This window comes from Halichoeres trimaculatus, unplaced genomic scaffold (assembly GCF_033239565.1).
Source record: "Halichoeres trimaculatus isolate MK-OKI-2021-1 unplaced genomic scaffold, fHalTri1.1 fHalTri1_scaffold_10, whole genome shotgun sequence".
NCBI lineage: Eukaryota > Metazoa > Chordata > Actinopteri > Labriformes > Labridae > Halichoeres > Halichoeres trimaculatus.
In genome coordinates this window covers 25,442,758-25,465,052 of record NW_027437187.1, presented here as the reverse complement: position 1 = coordinate 25,465,052, position 22,295 = coordinate 25,442,758, and the positions used below count along the sequence as shown (strand labels likewise).

Below are 22,295 nucleotides of genomic sequence, written 5' to 3'. Positions count from 1 at the left end.
GCTCAACACACACATGCAAGCGTGCACACGCATCATGCTGCATCACATCACATCAAAATGGAAAGTGAAGCTGCTCTGTGTGCGTTAAGATGGTACACAGGTATATCCAGAGACAGTGACTCAACTTTCTCATCATCTTAAGAGAGATTTGATACCCATTCCAAACAATATCTATCCTTCACACTTTATGAGGATGCAGTTGAGCCAAATCTGAAGGACACTTTGGAGGACACTAGCTTTTAAATCCTGAGATGAGGACCTTTTAGTATAATTAAGTCATAAGTCAGGGAGTGTTCTGGCTCTCTGTTAAGCTATCTCAAGGGACTCATCAATATTGTGGTCAATTTGAGAGCTAGAGTACCAACCCTGCACTTCATTACTGGCATCTAGACCAAAATGTGATTGAGCTGAGTCAGCTCACTTTGCATCAGACCTCAGATGAGAACATCCCACCCGTACCACCACGGTGTCAGGATTTCAGCAAGACAAAAACAGATTTCTGTGCTAAAATGTCCATAAATAAGAGTCTGAGCCACACATGTTCCTGAAGCCATGATGACCCAGTGTATAAATAAGAGGCACAGCAAACAGGGCAGTCGTAAGAAGTGCTTTAATCAGCACTTAAACAGCGAGTGAAGTGACACTAGTGGGAAAAATTGATTGCACCACATGCTTCGAATCGAGTCATTTATCTTTGACAATCCCGTTTTTTTTTTTTTCTTGGTGTTTTAGAAATGAGCAGGCTAAGTGAAGTTTTTGGGAAAAAAAACTTTTTCAGATGTTTAAAGTTGTTTTTAATTTTAGTGGCCATGCCACTAAAAGTCTAAACCTCTGTTATCTACAACACTCTGTTAGATCATCATAGCTCTTTCCTGACCTCACTCAAAAATATATGAAAAAAGTTTGAGTTGTGGCCATAGTGAGGACCAGTGGGATACTATGTGCCAGAATGTCTTTATTTCACGGTCTTGTAACAAAATAATTGAATAGCATTATAAGTTTGTGCACACGGTATATCTCACCCCTGCTGAGCCAAAAAAAGATGTTTCCAGATTAAACCCTCTTGATGCCATCGCATCAAGAGGGTTGATGCGATGGCAACATGACAACATGTATAGGACAACTATCCACAAAATGCTTTCAGAGGGACATACATCTGACCTGACTATCAAGATTTATGGGGACCTTGCTAGACTGTACACCAATATGATATCCTTTTAGTGCAGAACTGAACAAGACCATGATTTATTTGTACTTATTATCTATCCATGTGATTTACAAGCTGTTTTTTTTCATTCTTATTTTGTGTAACCATCTTTTTAACTCTCTTTCTTTTTCTTATCTTCTTTTGACATTGCTATCTTGTTTTTTTGGGAGGGGGTTGTGTTTTTTTTTGTCTTGTTTGCATGTGAAATGCTAAAAATAAATTTAAAAAATATGATTGAGAAAAATAGAAAAGTTATTTTTGGCTGCAAATGACATACAACTGTTGCCTGATGTCACCAAGTTCTTGCTCATGGTAGACCCAAAACAAAACAAAGGGTTGGGTCTAGGCCTGTTTTTCTGAAAGGTGTCTTGAAGTAACACAGATTGTCATGAATTGGAGCTTTATCAGTAAAGATAAGCATCTGGACTCTTCAAACTTCATTCGATGTTTGAACAGCTATCAAGTGACACTGACTCACCTGAAAATCCCCTTTATGCCTATTACTAATAACAACTCCATGCAGTCATCTGAGAAAGGCCTTCTCTCCATTAACCTCAATCTTTCTTTAATCTTCAATGCTCTCAAGTGGCTCCCACTACCTGACACTGGCTTTCCCAGCATGCTAAACACTCGAGAGCTCACGCCTGTGGACGCAGTGATTAACCACGCCAAGAGGCAGCGCCAACTGGGCCTCCAGCTGCTTGAACTTTAGCATAAACAGATCCACACGGGATGCAAGTGGAAAGAGGGGGAGGGAGTCTGGTCCATCTGGCTCTCTCCCCTGTTAGATTTCTCCACTGGAGGAATGTGTGAGCAGAACTGAGGAGGAAGAAGAATATCTCTCATTCTTGACCAGGGGTTCAGATGCCCAAGCTGGGAGATGCTGGAAACCTTTTTTTATACTGTGCCCTGCATTTACACAGAGGCACATTGCAGAGAAAAGTTTGCAAAAAAAACTGACACAATGGAGAAAAAAATGCCCATAAGAGGCATCAAAGTAGATGTGCATGTGGAAGGTGAATCGCGGGTGTTTAGTGTAATTTTCAGCACCCTCAATGACAGATCCAGTCATGTAATTTGACTTGCACTTAAGATGAAAGTTGATACACACAAGTCTTTTTTTCCACTTCATTTATGTGGCGAATATGCATGTTGTGAAAACAGTCAAAGAGTGTTGTGATAACACTGCCATCACTGACTAACAGAGAAGCTACATATGACATCACTGTGACATAATCTGGTTGTTTTATCAGCGTGTGGAGCTGACACATGGATCCAGGAACAAAACAGCTTCTAAACAGTAAACAAAAAGTTTGACTATCTGATAAATTTGTACTACAAACGTGTCACCTCAGAGAAATCAGAGTATGTTCCTCGTGCGTTTACTGAATTTTGACTGAAGCTTTTCCTGTTACGTGGAATCTCTGACACACACAGGGTTAACTCCCTGAGCAGTACAGTAAGGTATTTAAGGCTGCCATGTTATTAAAGTCAAGTTTTTTCACTTTATTATGTTTTGCACCTGCTTCTGCTTTGCCCTACATCTCTTGATAAGAGGGCTTTTGTTGGTCGAAGCAGTATGTGTGTGTGTGTGTGTATGTGTGTGTGTGTTTGAACGGAGGAGGCCAGGCTACGACTTACACATGGCCCAGCTCATGAGCGATGGTGAACGAGGCACTAATTCCATTTTCCTCACTGATGGAGCAGCTGCGGTATTGGTCGCACATGGTCCCCAGCTCCGCCAGCCCTACAGTGAACGGTCACGTACACACATAGAAAAAAACACACACATAAATACATACAGAGGCACAATTATTAGAAAAGAAAAAAAACTGCTGCCTGAGTGTGTAAAGGCGATTAAGCCATCAAAACTTCTGTTCTGTAAGAGAGAGATTAGCGCCACCACCAGCTCTCTCCATCCACCCTCCCTCCCCTCTTCTACCACTCCGTTCTGTCACTATAGTATTATTAGCCGACAGCTTGCCATAAACTCATTAGGGCACAGTTTATAAGCTGTGGGCAACAGAGCAGAAGTTAATTGAAAATGGCTTGGAGTAAGGATATTTTTGCAGCGAAAAAGAGAAGTTTACCTAAAGTGTCACATTTATCTTTCGCTCGGCAGATGTCCTCTCTGAAAAAATAAAACAAAATAAAGAATGCTGTTACATCTCTTTGAAGATGACAGTTTTCTTAAGCAGCTTGGCTTTGCTTTCAAAGTGAGGACGAGGGTGTACCTAGTGATGAGGAGTGCAGTGTCGTGGTGAGAGGGGTGGCTGTCATCCTGGACGTTTTGGCCCTGCTGCCAGACGCAGAAGTTGTGGAGAGTGGTCGCAGCGTTGAAGCTCACTGTGGGTCCTTCCTGTTTTGGATGAAAACCAAGAAATAAAACAGACATTTTTTAAAATCGGTTAAGTTGTAGTTGCAAAACATGTCTTGAATATTTTATGTTTCAGAGTCCTTTAACCTTCAAGTTGAACTTTTTTGTCCCATACTGTATGTATCCATCCATCATCTTTACCAGTTTCCCCTTTGGGGTCACTTAGTTTAATACCATACTGTAAACTAAGTCAGCCTCTTGACCTAGAAAACAATCTGCTGCACTGTCAAATGCTGTAAAAAAGCTCCTACAGCTTTCTGGTAAGTCTTTATGGTGACAAGGAACGGCTGTGTTATAGGTATCATGATAAAAGACATTGATAGAGGGCGCAATAATGTAAAGTAAAATGACTATAACACCTTTTATGATTTAATTTTGTATTAAATGCCAACACTATGGTTGATATAGAATTGACTTCTCATGTTTGCTTCCTCACAGTCCTAATTTTTATATTTTGTTTGAATGTTCTCTACCGGTTGCACTCAAATGAAATCTTCTAAAACATAAAATGATAGGCATATATTTTTATGCCCAGCACTGAAAATAAACAAAAAACATGTGAACATAGCAGGTTTATAGATACAGTGATTAAATAAAACAAATTAAATCAGTGAGTATGACTCAGCGAACCTCCTCACCTCCCTGCAGCTGGCTCGCAGCCTCACTGTAGTATCGTTTGTTTTTCAGAAAGACCTCTCTTGAGACTCTAGACTGACAAGGCAGGCAGTGTCCTTTCAAACAGGCCCCACAGAGGAAAGGCCAGCCCAATGAACACCTGCACTGATGTCAGCCATATTGGAAACCATGATAAAGGTAGCATTTAATACCCTGCGCTCACCTGTTCATTGTGGACGACGATTAGCTTGACAATCATGATGTTGATGAGGTTTCCTACGCTGGGGTCCCTGTATACTGCTGCTACCTGTAACAGAGACAAGACACAGACAAAAAATGCAAACCTCCACTAACCTGAAACAGGAGCATGAAAACAATATAGATCTGGTCTACTTCTCCTTACTTATTACCAGGGGGGAGAAAAAAAAACAGGTTTTGTTTCTTCAAGTTAAGCTTCATGGAGTCGTATGAAAATAGCAACAGTTCATTCGGGTCAGAAGAAACAAAAAAAAATCTCCTTCAGGGAAAGTTTAATCAACAGGGTATTAAAACCAATTACAATTCCCTCATGGACCTTAACAAAGAATAAATAAACCAAAATCTGGAGCCAGCAACAAATGTCAAACTCCAGCAAAGCTGGAGCTCAGAGCCCCTCTGTGAGGACAGCAAAACATTCCCTCTGTGGTCTCCCCCTCCACCTCGCTTGCTCCTCTCGTGCACCCCTGTCACGGTCAGCCAGCACTCTCCTGAGGCCGTGTGCGCCCTCCTGAGAGGAACTCATTAGTCCACTATAAACATTTGGCTTGCCTTAGCCTGGGGGAGGGGGCGTGGCCTGTCCGTGGTAGACAAACGTAGTCAAACTGTGACAGCTGGACCTTTATCTGTATGATTTTGCCCTTATGTATGTTATTGTATGTAAGATCAAGAAAGGAGGCTGCAGCAAGATCATGGACTATACATGACCAGTTAGCTTAAAACAAGCTCTAGAAGTTCAAAACATGTTAGCAGAGCGATGATGAACTGAGGTCATGTTTAAAGAGATAGTTCAGGGAATCTCTGAGGTTAGATGACATAAAGATGAGTAAGAACACAGGACACCAGAATGAAACTGGTCATTATAAACTGAATTAAAAACCTCACATAAATCAGATTAATTCTCTGTCCTGCCTAAAATGCACTGTGATACTTTCCCGGTGTGATTCAAATGTGGCCTAAGTAAAACGACTGTGAGACTGGAAAAGACAGACTGTGCTCGTGTGTGTATGCACCACTGGTCTGCAGGCAGAGGCCTGACAGGATGAATGATTTGACCTAAAACCTGGCAATAAAACCTGACCTGGCACATTTTCACATTGACAATCATTTCTCTTTTATGCTTTAATGAGTGTTTTGAAGGTTCTGCCTCTCAAACTGGTGAGAAAAAGCGGGGAGTACACACGGTTCAGAATAATTGACAACCCTTCCAGCTTTGACACGCAGACTGCAGAGCAAGAAAGAGACAGCCGATCACACGTTTACTGGACTGATTAGCAGCAAGCCCTCTCAGTCACATACAGGCCTCATAAAGAGACCGAGGGTTGCTGAGTCAGGGTTCTACCAATTAACTGGGCCACTTTCATTCAAGCAGCAGCAACTCAGGTCACGTCAAGGTTTACAACCCAAATGTCAAACAGTAGACTGTGAGGCTGGAGACACAGAAGCCTTTAGTGAATTATTTCATTTCCCATTTATGAGTTTCTCTTTTTTTCCACAACAAAACTACAATAAAATCTGAGTTTTGATCGTATTTGCCTCAGATTTAGTGACAACTCTGGGAGTATGTTTCATCCCCTCTACTACAAAGAAAAATAAGAGTAAAATTGGAGTACATAGTTTTTTGGAAGATTCAGTTAAATGGTAAGAGTATGAGGGTTGATGATCCAAAGTAACCAGGTTGTTCTTTAAAAACAAATTTTCTTATCTCCAGAATTGTTAGTCCCTATTTTTTAGAGGTCCAACTTTACTCAACACAACTGTGCTAGCCCAAATTCAGATTGTCCTACATATCAGGTTTGACTTTAATGAATGAACTGAAAATGCTGAACTTCTAATGAGACGTTTATTAGCCAGGTAACAGCATTTGCTATCATTCAACTCTTCTCTCATTTTAAACACAAATCCAAAAAACTGAAGGCAGAGCCATCTTTATGAAAACCGCTTTACGAATTTTTACACTTTTAGCATTCTGCTAGCATGCTGACAGCTAGTTTGCATTCCATAAGCTAGCTTGCCAAGAAAGCTATTGTAGCAGGCTAGCACATTTCAAATGGGTTTATATGTCTGAACTCATCAAGTAACTTGCAATAACATCAAGTGTGATGACCACAATGCAGTTTAAAGTCTTCAAACTCAAATTATTATTATTATTATTTGCAGAAGCCAAACATTCCTTTCTACATGACTGCTTTGATACTTGGTTCTAATTGGTCAATACTGCATAGCAATGGGCTGACATCTCACTCGTGAACCAATGTTATGGATAAAGCTCTGGTCACAGACTCTGGTAGGTGCAGAAGTCTGGTTATTAGATGTCACTTTAAGTTGTAAAGTAAAGAAATGAGGTCAAAGACAAAAACTAAAAGCTATGACTGTGAAATCAACAAAATTGAATGTTTCAATTTCAAATTTTTAAAACATTTTAAATTTAAGAAACCTATATTTGAATTTAACCTAGGTTTTGTAGATCAAAGAGTTTCATTCTTCCAAAGATGTTGTACTAGGACTGATAATGAAAAAGATGTTTGCTTTGTGATTACACAATTATGTATAAAACCCCCAGAAAAATAGATCTTCACACCAAAATCTGTAAACCTCTTAAAAATTAGAACAGAAGAATAATTTTTAGAAACAGTATTTTACTTACTACTGACATGATTGTTAGGATGTAGTGCTCTAAGTTGCGTCCATGGTGGCGAACCATTTTGGCATCAGCCGTCACCATCAGCTCCACGTAGCGAGGGTAAGAGAGGAAGCGCTTTCGCCTGCGTGGGGCTGTGGAGTGTTCACTGGTGGAGTTGTCATAAATGTGTTGATCATCGATTGTGGCTCTTAGGGAATCCAGCTCCTCTCTTATGTCACCTCTGCTCTCAAAAGCAACTGGCCTCTTGGAGGGATCTATTTGGAGACAGGAAAATGATGATCAGTGGAAACTCTGTAGTGTAGTGTACAGGCATTTCATGCAGGAGCCTGGTACATCTACAGTTAAAAGCCGAGGGTTTTAGCTAAGCTGAATTCCAATGACATAACAGAGGGACACCGGACCTCAGCGGCATAAATTATTGAGTCATTCCACAGCTCGAGAAAGCAGTTGTACCAAGAGACACTGGGTGAGTGCAGAGCTTTTAGAACAAGACTTTACACACCAGAAAATGTGCAATCAACCCATTTTTGCTGACTCACAGAGGGAATGCTGTTAAGCTGTAAATCAATACAAAACCCTCAAATCATCCCGGCAAGTATAATCCAAATATAATATACAATCATGCTGTAGGGGAACAAATAACACATAACTGATACCAGATTGAAACAATTTCAAAGCCTGATCAAAACACTTTCATCAACAGCAGAAGAGACGAAAAAAAGTAAACCAGGACGTCAGCCACTGTACAAACCCCACCGGCTTCGTCTCAGCTGAACTGCACGTGTTGAGCTGGCAATGAGTGATAGATTCCTTCACCATGACAGAGTGAGGCTCAAAGAGGGAGACAGGGGCGCAGACGCAGGCAAGAAGAGCGCGAACAGCTTGTTTCAGTGGAGGGGAGGAAGAGAAAATAATGTATGGATCAGGGTTGAAGTAGATTCAATTACACGTGAGACTGTCCATGTCTGGAGGGATGTTTCTGGAGTGTTGAAGCCACAGGTAGATGAGGGAGGAACTAGAGAGGTTGAATTCCAGACCTCCATATGCTGTAGTACACTCTGAGCTGAGGAAAACTCAGAATTGAAGCCATATAATGGATCTATACCCAAAAAAGTATCACACAAGTTAACAGTGAACACATCAAGAGTTGTAAAACATCTGTATCAGAGACTTTTGGAGGTTTTCTGCTGTTAAACCCTGAGGGCTCAGTGCAAGCTTACAGGCTGTTGTGTTGTACAGATTTACTGCAATGCACAGCCCCATGTGGTACTATGTAAGAAAGATTGCTTGCAGTTGTTTCTGCGATATATAACCTGTGAGAATGAATAAAAGCAGCAACTGGCTCAATCATTACATGTTTATATAAATACAGAGATTTTTTTTAGAATCATCATACACATGTATGTAGCAGGACCAAACAGAAAATCATGCAAACAAAAGAAGCACAACCAGAGATTTCTTCTAATATCTTAATTCAATGGCATTTGGTACTACTGTTTTATTTCTAGAGATGCAGTCCATGTGGTTTCAACAGTTATGAATAATAATTTTTTATGTAACATGAACTTCCCCATTGTTTTCTGCACAATACTGCACAAATGAACTCATTGAAAACTATTTATTGGCCTATAAATGAAACATGCATGACATTCAGAGATGTTTATGTGCCATGCATAGTTTGGAGTCCATCATTCTAATCAACCTCCTCAACTTCGAATAACCCGATTACAGTGAAGTGTCCCATTGTCTCCTTAACACTCAATCTTTCCAGACACCCACACAGAGAGAGATTGTGTGTAACTGTTAGCTCAGAGAAAAGCAGAAAAAGAGAATGGAGCACTCCGAGATTATTCAAGCGATGCCCCCAGCGGGCGCGCGAGGTGGAGCGTGACTCCCTGGCACAATGGCACACAGCTCTTGCTGCCGTGACGCCCAGCCCCATGCCAGCGCCAACATCCAAGTCAGAGCCAAGCCCGTCCGTGCCCGTGCACACGGCCCAGGCAGCTGGGCCAGAACAGAGCTTTGTATTTTCCAGGAAAATCTCTCTGAGGCCAATCCCACTACACTAAACCCCTTAAACAGACTCATCACCGCAGACAGTCTGACATCAAAGGGATTATCTGAGCACATAGGAGTATCCACGTCTTCTGAAATTGGTGTTGAGTCTTAGTGCAAGCAAGTGTAAGATTAAAATAGAAGAGAAGAGGAGGAGAATGTGAAAAAACGGTCTCTGTTATAATAGCCTTTGAATCAGTGCAGATTAGCCATACACAACCTCTCCTAAATCTCCTTAGGTTCAAATCCGCCACTCACTGGGTAGTGAGCTGCTACTTACACCATGAGAAGACAGGGGTGACTGCCCTGACCCACCGGCACACATCTCCATCTCTGGATTTCACATCTTGGACTTGATTACCAAACATCAAAATGTGTTGGATTAAATTCTTACACTAGAAAACTTTCATAAGCTTGAACCCATAAAACTGAGCTCCAGCGGCTCCTCTGCACAGAGAACAATAAAAAAAACCCAGCCCTGCACGGCATGTGTGTGTGAGCATTTATAAATGTTGTAATTTGGTTGGCTCACAGCTGAAACACACTCACACCACACTCACTTTTCTGCTCCAGCGCCTCCCTGACTTGTGAACTTGCAAAAATCTTTCATCATTGTGCCAAGAGATAATCGAACACAACAGCTTTTATAAACAATGTTTATCCATCACTCGATAACAAGTTGATTTGCACACCAAGCACTCTCCGTTTATGAACAGCTTCATGCATTTTTCATGATCTCACTTGGAGTGGAAACTTTTTTGTTTACTCTTAAGCATTTTGTTTACATTCACTCATAAACATTTAGGGTTTGGATGTTATAAGCACTTTTCCATTCATGTACCTCCAGCCCATCCACAAAGATCTCATTGAGATTTCTCTCCACATCAAAGAGTTGCTCTTTGACTCTCCTTCAGCCCTCTGTCAAAAGTATCAATGCCAAGAGCCCAACAATGGGGAACACACTTCTATTATTGAACTAATTAACATTCTTTTACCACAGCCTGCTGAGAGTCAAAGCATCTGATACCCCAAGTGCCAATTAAACAGACAGTATACCTTACAGTGAGTATGAGCTGTGCCTATACTAGGTCAGACACTCTGGTTACAGCAGTTAAACTGAAGAAGGTAAAAATGTTGAAACTCCTGCAGACAGAGGCACAATTAAGTGCAATTCTGTGGCGAGACGGAGAGAAGCAAACGCAGCTAATTGTTGCTGCTGAAGAAGGCTTTTCAAAGTGAAGTGGCGCGGCTTTTGACCTCTTTGGAAGACGGTAGGCTTTGTGCGCTTACAGTGCTCTCAGTGAGCAGTTGTTATTTTGAGTTCAGAGACATGCTCGGGACAGCATGGTGGTCAGCTGGAGAATGTGTTTGGAGTAGCAGACCTCCTCTGAGGAGGCAAAACACTACTTATGGATGTGGATGCCTAGTGATGGGAAGAGGCCTGGCGTGTTTTCTTTGGTATGAATCAAGCTGAGGCTGAAGAAATTTATCCTTTGAGACTCAGTAATAGCTGTACGACTGGACAGATCAGAACCAGTATATATGACTTTTTTGATTTAAATAAAGTCTATATCTGAGAGGATACACTTGACTGACATTATTTCATCTCTTTTTTGCTCCTAAACTCATTTCTTTTATAGAACAGTCTCTATTTCACAAGACGGTTTTGGGTTACAGTGCAAATTAGGCTGGGAAGCTTCTGAAAACCACAGTGTCATAAAGCCACCAATTAACATAGTTTTGTCTGTGAAGTCTAATGAGAACATTAAGACGTGCACTTAAAGGAAAACTCTGGTTAATTACAACTTTGATCTTGTTTAATTAGTTTTGGCCACGGTTCCTGTCTGCAATGGTAATACTGTGCTCAAAAACTTCAGGGGAAAGAAAGAAAAACTGTCAAATATACTTTTTTTAAACAGTGTGGCGTTTTGTTGAGGAACCCAGACAAAACCAGGATGAATAAAGTAAACAAATTGAGGTATCTGCTAGGTGTTGGTTAAATTGTGTTGCCACTAGAGGCATGTGGACGTCAAACAAGCAGCTTAACCTGAGTCTGGTTCTGCTGGATGATTCCTTACCAATGCCACCAAGTGCATGCCTATTGGTGGATTAATACGCTGGTGTTTAAATAAATATTAACTTCAGTAATTCCATATGTACTCATTTTTGTCTTTTACTCGAAACATTACCAGTCTTATCCCACAGTAGAGCAAAGAGGTTATTATTTAACACTGTTATCGGATTGGGTATTGGTTGTTACCCAAAGCCCAGGCATCGGTATCGGGACCAGAAAAGTTGGATCGGTGCATCCCTAGAATAAACAAATTTCATCATCTACATTTGAAAAGACAGACAGAAATGCTTTAGCTACAGCTTAAACAAAAAAAGGTCCACAGTTTGGAGCACAGTCTGGCCTTTGGGATGACAAACAGCCAGAGCCACAGGCGATGACACTGATGTTTCACCGGCCAGCAACAGCTATTAGCACTGTCTCTCCCCAGCCTGCCTCAGTGGGAGACTGTCGCTCACCTGTCACCCCCCCCCCTCACCTCAGACTGTCAGACAGTCACCCCGGCCACCATGCAGTAAGTCACTGTCACTCAAGTTCCCCTGACTGGTCCAATCAGCCCCCATCTGCTTAGGATGCCCAGACAGTGCACAGTGGCAGAAAATAGCCTCAGCTGGAATCTGTCACGGGAACTACCGAGACAACACAACATGTTGGGTTCAATGGGGCTGGGGCTTTGGGGAAGGCCAACACATGGCAGCTATTAAAGTTATGGACGGACTATAGCTGCCCAGTCCTGCTCAGACCTGTCCAGAGAATCTGTTCTCCAAAAATCAAATGACCATGAGAGCACTGCATCATATTATTAGCTGCTTGCATTGTGCATCAGCCTGTGCTATGGATGGTTAGAAAACGATGGGATGAGGCAGAGTGCCTGAAGAGAAAACTGATCAACACGACAGAAATGCATGACAAAACATAGTTTTAACTCAATCCAGACACTTTTGATGGGCGTTGCTATGTTGGTTTCAAAACCAAAGCATTTTTTAGGGTTTGAAGGCCAATAGTGAGGCAGTGGGTGACAGTGCTTCTGTAGAGAAGCAGGTGTAAAATAAGAAAGGCAGGCAGTGGGAGTTGGGGAAAAAGTCTGGGGCCTCTGCCAAGCTCTCCTGCAGAATCGACAGGCACATGCAGAGCAGGCCGGGACCGCTCAGACCCATAAAGAAAGGAGCTCCTTTCTCTATTCCCCCTGCACTGCATGCTCAGCAATTCCCAATTCTCAGTTGCACACCTCATCTGAGACAGCTGACATGCATCCCTGATGGATGCAAACACACTCACAAGAAAACCTTATCAACACATACACACAAAAGGCCCAAAGCAAACTTTGTTCCCTAGCAACAAAAGCTACTTCCTGGATGGGGGGAGGTTCAGTCCACCCAGGGGGCATAAGGGCACAGAGCAAACCTAAGCCTCTAGGAGCCATCTGACATTTTGAAGCCGGACACCATCTGAAGCTGAACCCTGAAGGTGAGAAAGGTTGTCCCAGCGATCTGCGCCAGTCCATCACACTTAGGCTGGCCACCTTTCCTGGACCCTGTCAAGAGCTGGAGTTAAGAGGAACACAAAGAGCTTGAAGCACACAACTGAAGACCAGGAAACAAGCCAGCAATCCCTGTAACCACGCACCTCTAGGAGTGGAAAAACTCAAGGTCACATCCACCCGTCCAGTGAGTGACTCCAAACAAAGAGGGAAGTGAGGTCACAATCAACAAGTGCCTCCATTCACATACATGAAAGCGCAAAGGGAGAGCGGGCAGCGATTCAAGTCGGCTAGTTCAAACCCCAGGCGGGGGAGGGCAGTTTTTCCATGTAAATGAACCCATTGACCAAAAACCTGATGCTAGCATTTGAACTACCATGTATACACAGTGGGCACCGAGGGGGGAATCCTATACAGTGATTGTGTTGAGGGTCAGGGAGCACAGATGCCCTGGGTGCCAAGTACCGCCACATAAAAGCCTGTCACTCTGATGTCCCGCTGCCCTCAGCCAGCTATCAAGAATTTTGGTGAGCCAACACTGCAACACTGGCGTTCTGGTTTTCAGCTGGTGATGTTTGCTGTCAAGCTGTCTGTATTCGATCCACTCTTTCTTATGCAGACAAAATATGTATGACACCCCACTGCTTTGGAAGTGCAGCCAACGACTGTAAGAAAGAGATACTGCACAGCTTCTTCTCTCTGTGTCTGTGTTGTAGTGTGGATTTTTATGAAGCAAAGGGCAAAGAAGGAGAGAAGAATCTGCCCCTATCTGTAGCAGCCCTCATCCTACTGGCTATCTCTAACTCTACATGATGCAGGGATTCACATGCGAGCACAGAGACAGATACCCCGTAGAATGTGTCATTAAAGGTCGGAGCATTGTTGTGATCTGAGCCTTGTAAGCTCCTTTCCCAGCGGCTTTTAAAAGCCAGAACTGGGTACAACAAGGCACTCTGTGACTTTAAAACATTAATCACCCACTCAACAGCTCCCTAGGTATTCTCAACAACAAGGAAGCCACCCAGGTTGGCTGACACAAACTGAAGACTGATACAGCTGCAGAAAATGTCAGCCTTACAGACCAAATTTCATCAGTTTTCTTCTCAGACTTTCAAATTTAGTCTTTAAATTTTGATTCACAGTCTTTTCTAGCTCAACCACTCTTTTGATTAATCTAAAAAAACATACAACTTTAATTTGTTCATGAAAGGATGTAAGATGATGTGGTGGCGTTGTGTCAACAGCTCATGAACACACAGGGCGAAGAAAAGTAGCTGAAGAGGTATATAGCCGTGTCATGACTGCTGAAATAACAAAACATCATTCTCCATCAAGGCAACACTTTAAAAGCCCTTATCCCTGCACTCGTACTCCTGACACTTCACAGGTAGTGGAAGCACATGTAGAAAAAAAGTCAAGCATTTCATGTCAGAGATGACACGCAGTGAAAAGCCAAAGCTCACCTTAAATTCAGGTGGAAACTTTGCCTTCCTCTCCTTTCAACACAATTATGCAGACATGTGCAGAGACTGTACAAACTTTGGAAACTCGTACAGCCTCGGTAGATAGAGAAGTCCCAGTTGTTGTTCTGGCGCTGTCTGCAGCACAGACAAGGAAAAGCTTATCTCATCAGAGGTATCTCTTTGCTGATACACATTTTGTTTCCTGGAGGTCCGCTTGATAAAACGCAGCTTGTTTCATCTCTGTTGGTTTCAAAAAGATGTTTTCTTTTACAGCACTGAAAAGATATGAAGCAACATAAGTGAGTAGGTTTTACAAAACAATGTCGGGACCGAGGTTAGCCTGATATGAAACACTGTTGGCCATTTCAAACTTTTGTGTTTTAACCACAGAGGGTAGAAGGTATGTTAACCTGCTTGCCCTCTAGCTTTAAACTCCTCAGCACTACAACTCAAACTACAGCTTAAGTTTTGATTTAGGACAAGAGAAAAGGCTTCAGATGACTGATCGAGCGCTTTTATAGCTCCACAACAAGAGGAGATACTGTTAGCAATAAAAGATCCATCAAATGTGAAATAATATAAAGCCTTACGATTAAAAGGTTAATCCTTGGTTCTGATTGGCTGGTTAGGTTTAGGCCATTTGTGTTTTATTTGGAGGTGTCACACGGCAATAACTGGCAGCTCTGTGGCTTATATATAACCTAGGTTAAAATTGTTTATTTATAGTAATCCATAACCAACTGCTATAGAAACATACATCAGCATTGGTTGGACAGTTTTATTGTAGTTTACTTGTATCAAAATTAAAATAGCCATGATAAAACAAACCCTCTAATAATGGTCCAAGATTCAACCCCTGTTTTCTCAAGGATTACTGCAGCTGATCCTGTGTTGTAATATTTTCTCTCTGCAATTAGGCTGTTGTAAGATTTACCCTGATTTACTCTGATGAGAGGCATGAGAAAACAAAGATGTGATTCAACACAAAAGAAGACCTGCTGGGTACACTGAACTAGATCTCAAGGACTTTAACTCTGAAATCCAAATCCAAAAGGTAAATGTCCAATCCAAGACCAGGAGCCGTTACCACAAGTGTTTAGCAAGCAGAACAACACTGGTCAAGCCAGTGTTTATATCTAACCTGCTCATGGCAGCATGTACTGCACTCCTTCCCATAAAAAGACAGGACAGGCCTGTTAGTCTTGGCTGAGTGCGGCCTTCAAAGAGCCCATTTATCGCTGCATCTGGAGAGGGGCCTATCTGATAAAACTGGGGAGCCTTAACCTGGGACACCCAACAGCACCAGACTCTCTCATTGTTTATGTCCTACTCTTTGATGGGTGCCTATAGGTGTCTTATTCAACCCTTGACTATCTCTTGCTTTACACTGTAAAATTAAATCTAACGACTATGTAGGTTTTTAGTTAAGATTATGGGGGGGGGGGGTCAGGATGATCCAATACCCATTCTGAAATAGGAAGCTTACTGGTTATTTGGCTGGCAAACTTGTCAATAGCTGCTGCTGGTATCAGCACCTGTGGAGAAATCAAGTTGGACCAACTTAACGTCAAAAGTCAGGGGTCATTCACAAAGCTTTTACCCAGCCACTTCTCCAGAGAGAGTGTGTTAAAAAGAATCCAAGAGTGGGGGCTGAAAGACCCTCCAGATTTTTCAGTCTCTGTTTACCACACACAGACCACAAGAGTGAAAGGACAAAGCATATTAAGGAGGTATTGGCCTGGCCCATCAGGTCAGTCCAACCTCTTTAAACCACCGCCCCAAACAATAGCCACCACCAGGCGACAAAGGCCGGGTTCAGACAACAAGCAAATCAAGCAGTCGGCATATAAAAGATTTATTGCATCACACTACAAAGGCCGCCCACGGAGCTCCCTGTGACAAGGGACTCTGAGACCCTTCATCGTTGGTGAACTCTACTTGGTCATCCCGCTTCTTCTCTTGAGGGCCTCTCTACCACTCAAAGGCATCAACCATAAAAATTCAAATAAAATAGGGGGAACTTTTAAGCAGCCTCCCAAGTTGAAATCCTCTCCACTTCTTTTTTCCTTTCTTTTGAAATACAGACTTGGGATAGAAAGCTTAAGTAGAAACTGAATAAAATCACCAGACAATGCTGGAATTTCTTTAATTAGGCAGAGGATTGTTCTGTAACACCCCTTAATCAAGAAAGAAATTGTCTGGGCAACTTGACAGCCAAAGATCACAGCTGAGTATAAATTATATTTCAAGGTGAGGTTTATTGCTACGGTTGGGAAGAAAAGGCAGGTCATCCCGGGGGAAAGTGTTTGTGGGTAGAAGTCAGACAGACAGTGGTTGCAGGCAGTGTAGTTAGAAAGTCTGTTACCTGAGGCAGCACAGGGCTTTGTGCTGTTGTGAGTATTGCTGATGTTCTTATTCCTCTCATGTCGGTAGACGAGATGAGGTTTGTTGTGCTCTTCGATGTATTCCTCCCCCACGGCATTTAAAAGAGGCTCCAAGAAGTATTCGCCATGTTGAGTCGTAAATGTTCCAATCTAGAGAGGGAAAAAAGGAGATGTCATTGAAGGCTTTGGTATGAAGCATGTGCTGACTTACCTGTGAATCATGCACTGACACACATGTAAGTCATCATTATTTTCTAACCCATTGACACCTTTGCACAAAGACTGTTGGGTCAGTGTGCATAATCTGACTGTGGAAATGCATTTCCCCTCACAAACTGACACTGGAAGGAGTGACATCATCATACATGGACAGAGCTGCTGACAGAGGAATGCTAATATTGATTTGGCAGCTGAGTCCCTCACAAAGCTTCTTAGCTCACTCAACCATGAGGCACAATGGTGTTTGTATGGTAATTTCATGCGCACACTTAAACAGGATATTGGACACTGGAATGTTATCTTTGAGGCAACATTATTCCACAGCCATCCCAACAGGTGACGGACGTTTGACAATGGAAAACATACAAATCGGATACGGAAAACGTGTACAAACTGTATGTGTACTTTTCCTCTCTGCCTTTCAAAGGGTGAAGGATTAGTTAGCTGGCAATACTTCCTCGAAAGTGCAACAGGAGTTGAGTGTTACATGTGTTCATGTCTGCAGGGTAATGCTTGTGAAAACATGTAGATGGAAACAATAACACCAACGGACCTTAAAGAGACTTCATGCTGCTCTCCAGCCTGTGCCTGTAGTGTTGTCCTGCAATATGACTGTTTGGCCTGTTCCAAAAGAGCCAAATTGGTTGAATTAAACTCTTTCATGCATGATTTTTTTTTCCAATTTTGAACAGAATACAGAGTGCTTTCTATTAGTAATTTGTAAAATACATTTTTGCATCAATCACTTTTAACTTGACTGACTTTTCCACAGGTTTGGAATGATTTACATGCACCACTGTAGGGTCCCACTAGCTTTTGTGATGCTGTTACCTCCTTAATACTGGTCTATTTAGTTGCACCTTTACGCTTTGAATATAGATGGTACCTCGAACTTCAATACTTTGGTGATATTTTAGATCAGTTTGGCATAAAGTGCACAATACCTGTGAGTTATCAATTGAGATTTTTAAAAGTAAAATGTGCCACCCATGATGGAGTTTTCCCAAAGTAACAGCAGTATGAAGCTGCAGTTGTAACTAGGGTAGCCTGCCTTTGATTTTTAAAAGCCTATCAGGAATTGTTTTTCTAAATATGGATGCTACTCATGGTGGGACAGATACTTTCCTATACATAAAACTATCTTACTTTTTGGTTTTTGCATTTTTTTCCTTAACAGGTGCCTGTTTTGAGACTCATCTTTGCATATTATTGTTGTTTTTTGTTTGTATCCATTACGGAGGCAAACAGCTTTTACTGTAACCCTACTCTGCAGTAGATGACGGTCACTCAGTTGACATAACTGTGGATTATTAAATGCTCTTCAACTGAAAGCACAGTTACTGTTTTGTCTCATATTATTGTTAAACATGACCAACAGTTAAAACATCATACTCATGTTTCCTGCACAAGGATTGTAGCTACTATGGTATGAGAAAGTTGCAGCCTTACTAGAATTACTGTTGTAGTGATTAAATGATTTACACAGTGTCACAACAGGTAGATGTTTACCTGCGTCTTGTAAATCACTATCTATGGTGCGTTAACTTTAATTGGATGATTATAGTTGAGCCTTTCCAAAGTTCTCATGTGGTGTTAACAGGAGGCTGAACAGACAAATGCTCTGTTTAGTCAATGAAGAGGGCAGAGTTTCAGGGTTTCCCAGCATTAGCTCAGCAGCAAATCTGGCAAAAGTTTGGACAGAGACAAAGGTTACTGTTCACTAGTGGGTGCTGAACTGGACCCTACAACTGAGGGATTCCTTTTATGAAGCCTGGTCACCAACATGATATGGATGGAATGACTGTTGGCACACATCTTTTTTATTAAATCCTACAAAGACACCTTTGAAACTGTGTTGGTGTTGAGTCATGATAAAGTAATGTACTGTCACAATCAATCTAAAAGTTGAATAGGGCATAAAGGTGTCATGAGCCCGATCTTTACACAGAGACACAATACTTGGTGCTGGAATGAAGGAATGAAGATCATTTCTCGGGACAGGCTGACTCACTACACACTTCTATTATGTGAGTGAACTAAGACAGCGAGCTCCTTCAGGAACTAACGTTTCCCACGCTGTGAGCAATCCTTAAGTCCCACACAACTTTCATTGGCAGTTGTGTCCTCTTCACGGTGTTTTCTACTCTTTCCTGCCCGTCACAGCTCACTTTGAAAAGGCCAAAAGCTCCTCACCCCGCCTCCCTGATTCACCCCTGGGGACAGCTTTGAACAACTCTGGACCAAAGGGGAACCTGCTTTTTTTCCCCAAAGTGACCCCTTTGTTTTAGGGCTTAATCATTCCGTAATGACTTCATCCCAACAAAATGTGCTCAAGCCCCAGTGATCAGATGTGGACACTTTTATGACCCAATGGCCAGTGGTGCTGTTTCCTTTGTCCTGTCATTCTCAATGAGTGATGATGCAGATAAGCAACAGGGAATGCTTAGAAAAGGATGCAGACATGTTTAGGAGAGTTAGGTGGTCAGAGGGGCAGTTAAAGGCGTATTACCCTGACCATTCAAGCAAAACTCCTGTTGAAGGTGAGTTTACACGGAAGAAACACTTAAACTAACACTCTATGAAAACACACTGGCAGGAAACATTTGCAGCAAACTGATTAACGATGCTGATATGTTTATCACAATGCAGCACAATACCTACAAACACTGCTGTACTAGTTTAAAGCCTCAGAGTTCAGCTGATACCCAGTCTGAAACATGCTATCCTGGTACTGTACACAGTGCTCCTATCTAAAATAAGGACTGTCACTGATAGGGGGGTTTGACTTCAATGCTGTGGCTTTTTTCCCCTGTCTCTGACCATTTGGCCAGCCAAGCACCCCCACCACGCAGAATCCACGCCAGAATCCGGCTGGCGCGACTGAGGTCAACCCCCTGCCCCTGGACCAGTAACCTTATGTGACCCATGAAGTCATCCCCTTCAACACTCATCAGATTCTCCCAAACAGGAGTCAGCAGACAAAAAAGACCCGAGCGTCACCATCCTCATGTTGGTATATGGTATAATGAGGCTGTAAAGTCATTATCATCCAGTAACTCCATCACAGCCTCGTCAGATCAAACAGATGAGATGAGGGGCAATCAAAAGCAATGTCTGCTTGAGGCTGAATGATGAAATCTTTCGTCTGGGGCTTTGACTAACAATGATGGCTCTGTCAATTAACTCTTTAGTGAATGAAAAGTTGGAAAGGACAAGTTTCCTCAACAGAGGCTCAGGTACTACCTGTGCATATCAAGGTTACTGATTTCCAGTTACTGGAGCTTAAGTTGTTGGAAGAAAAAAAAACAACCTATAAAGCTTGCATAACGTTTTCCAGATATCAGTGTCAGGAAAGTGATGAGTTACTGGCTTCAACATGTCTCCCTCTTTGAGATACAAACTTTGTAAAGAGAGGTGTCTTCAAGCAGCTAAGTGTTGATTGATCCATTTCATAATCAGTTGCTCGACTGATCAGGCTAATTCTTGGCTTTTTTGCTCACTTATTCTGTAGGAATAGAGCGGTGTCACAGTAAAGCAGTGATTGAAAAGCTGCTTCAGTTATGAATCAGAGGGGAAAAACTAAGGGTTGATCAGCTGATCAACTACTTCTAATAAAAAAATCACACTCTGCTTTACTAAAAACTTCCAGGTATCTTGTGGCAGCAGAGATTACACTGATAAGTAGCCAATGTGACGGATTTGGTGACCAGTAATGGAGATTAGGAGGTGTCTTACAGCAACTAAATAAAAAAAAAAGTTGCACATAGGCTACTGATGTTTCGTCCACGGAAAAAAAAACATGCCATTTGGCACACAGCTGGGGTGAGCATCTAACTAGCAACCTCAAGAGCACTTCAGCAGGATGGCCACTTGTTACCACATCTGCCTTGCCTCTGACTCTTCCACCACCCATGATGCCCAACCTGCACCGTGCAAGAGCAGCATCACCCACACACAGCCACTGAGATGCAGCTGCACACTCTCCTCCACAGTGACACACAAGTCCAGTAACACTTGCTCTTGTTACACTCCTACACACTTCACTTCAAATGCGGGTTATAGGGGACATGCATGGATGGAATCCGTTGAAATGGGAGAAAGCTGTGGAAACCTGTCATCATCGCTTGATTAAAGGGTCTAAAAAAAGTTTAAGGGCAGCGAAAAGTCAATACTCACAAGGCCAGTGCACAGGCTGAAGACGGCGGGGTACTCCGTCTTGGCGTTGACGTGTCCGCGGAAAAAGCAGTGGCGCATATCGCTCGGGTCATGGAAGTGGGAGTCCGTGTCGTTGCTCTGTTCTGCTCCCAAGTGTGTCACTGTGTAAGAGGGGGCGATGAAGTCGGAGTGTGCGCTCAGATTGAGATGAAAGCGTTCCCCGAATGCATCAATCCTGTAGTGAACCCGTAAACCCGACAGGTCATCATTTAAACTTCTCCGTCTTCTTCTGTAGTGCAATTTATGAGGGAATGGTTCTCCGAAGTCATTCACGCGGAGCGGTGTGATGATTTCATATGATGACAGCTGCTTGATGAAGCTTTCTGCAAAAAAAAAAAAAAAGAAAAAGTCAGAGAAACTTGTGGCTATGAAAGAAAAGTAAGGGTCATTCGTCAGTGGAATAAGTGCAACTGCAGCTTGACAGCAAGCACAATTCACCGGGCATCATTCTCAAATACTACACGTTACTTTTATAACACCTCCGGCAACCGTTCTCATAAATCAAAACACTACCTTGTTTCGGATGCAATCGGTGTTGCAAAGTGTCCCGGACAAGTGCTGACAGATGACACATTAGTCCAACCAGCCAGATTGCAAACTGCATGATTTCCTCCGCGAAGAAACCCCAAGGCAGTACCCTCCGTCTCTCCCGAGCGGCTCCCCCTCTCCCTCTCCTTCTCCGCGGCTTGTCAGCAACAGGTCGTGGGATCCGCGGAGACTCTCTGCAGCGCAAGTCTTGCAAAGTGCACTGGCCTCATCGCATTGCTAAACATGCATCCACTACCCCTCTATAAACGCGAACTATTTATGACACATTCATCCCCCCCTGACCAAAAAAAAAAATGCTGCCTAATGTAAACTGCAGTCTATACTGAAAGGAGGGATCAGTGCCAAATACGCTTTCCCTTAACCATCCCTAGAACACCCCGTGCACCCTAAGCACTCACCAACTGCACAGCAACGCCCCTATAGGCTCCAGAGCCAATGGTGAGTGCGCCTCGACCACCACACAGGGCTGGCCTGAGTGCTGCAGTGTCAATAAAGCATGCGAACACCACCAGTCATTGAGCAAAAAGCAGTGGAGAAAGAAAACTATCGATGAATACCAGGTTTTTGATTGGAATTCGAAAACGTGAATGAAACTAAGAGGACTAACGGACCTGAAATAGAAAACCCTGTAGACTACAGACTCATTTCAAACGCATCACAAGTCTCAAAATATGGCATTAGCTTATTTCAACATGGTGTACACACATTTCATAAACATTGTTTACTATATGTTAGAGATATAAGTGACAAAATACATGTGT

General features: G+C 42.5%; 1 protein-coding gene across 1 annotated transcript in view; it reads right to left on the bottom strand.

Annotated features, from left to right (window-relative positions):
* Positions 1 to 21,844, bottom strand: part of LOC141796287 (A disintegrin and metalloproteinase with thrombospondin motifs 20) — an 89,558-nt gene extending 67,714 nt beyond the window's left edge. Inside the window, exons 1-8 of the mRNA XM_074677318.1 lie at positions 21,499 to 21,844; positions 20,947 to 21,308; positions 16,533 to 16,701; positions 7,102 to 7,352; positions 4,423 to 4,506; positions 3,442 to 3,566; positions 3,298 to 3,338; positions 2,849 to 2,954 (exon numbers count right to left, since the gene is read on the bottom strand). Of these exons, the coding sequence (XP_074533419.1) occupies positions 2,849 to 2,954; positions 3,298 to 3,338; positions 3,442 to 3,566; positions 4,423 to 4,506; positions 7,102 to 7,352; positions 16,533 to 16,701; positions 20,947 to 21,308; positions 21,499 to 21,589 (1,229 nt within the window). The 5' untranslated portion in view covers positions 21,590 to 21,844. The remainder of the gene's footprint in view (positions 1 to 2,848; positions 2,955 to 3,297; positions 3,339 to 3,441; positions 3,567 to 4,422; positions 4,507 to 7,101; positions 7,353 to 16,532; positions 16,702 to 20,946; positions 21,309 to 21,498) is intronic.
* Between the last annotated feature and the right edge of the window lie 451 nt (positions 21,845 to 22,295).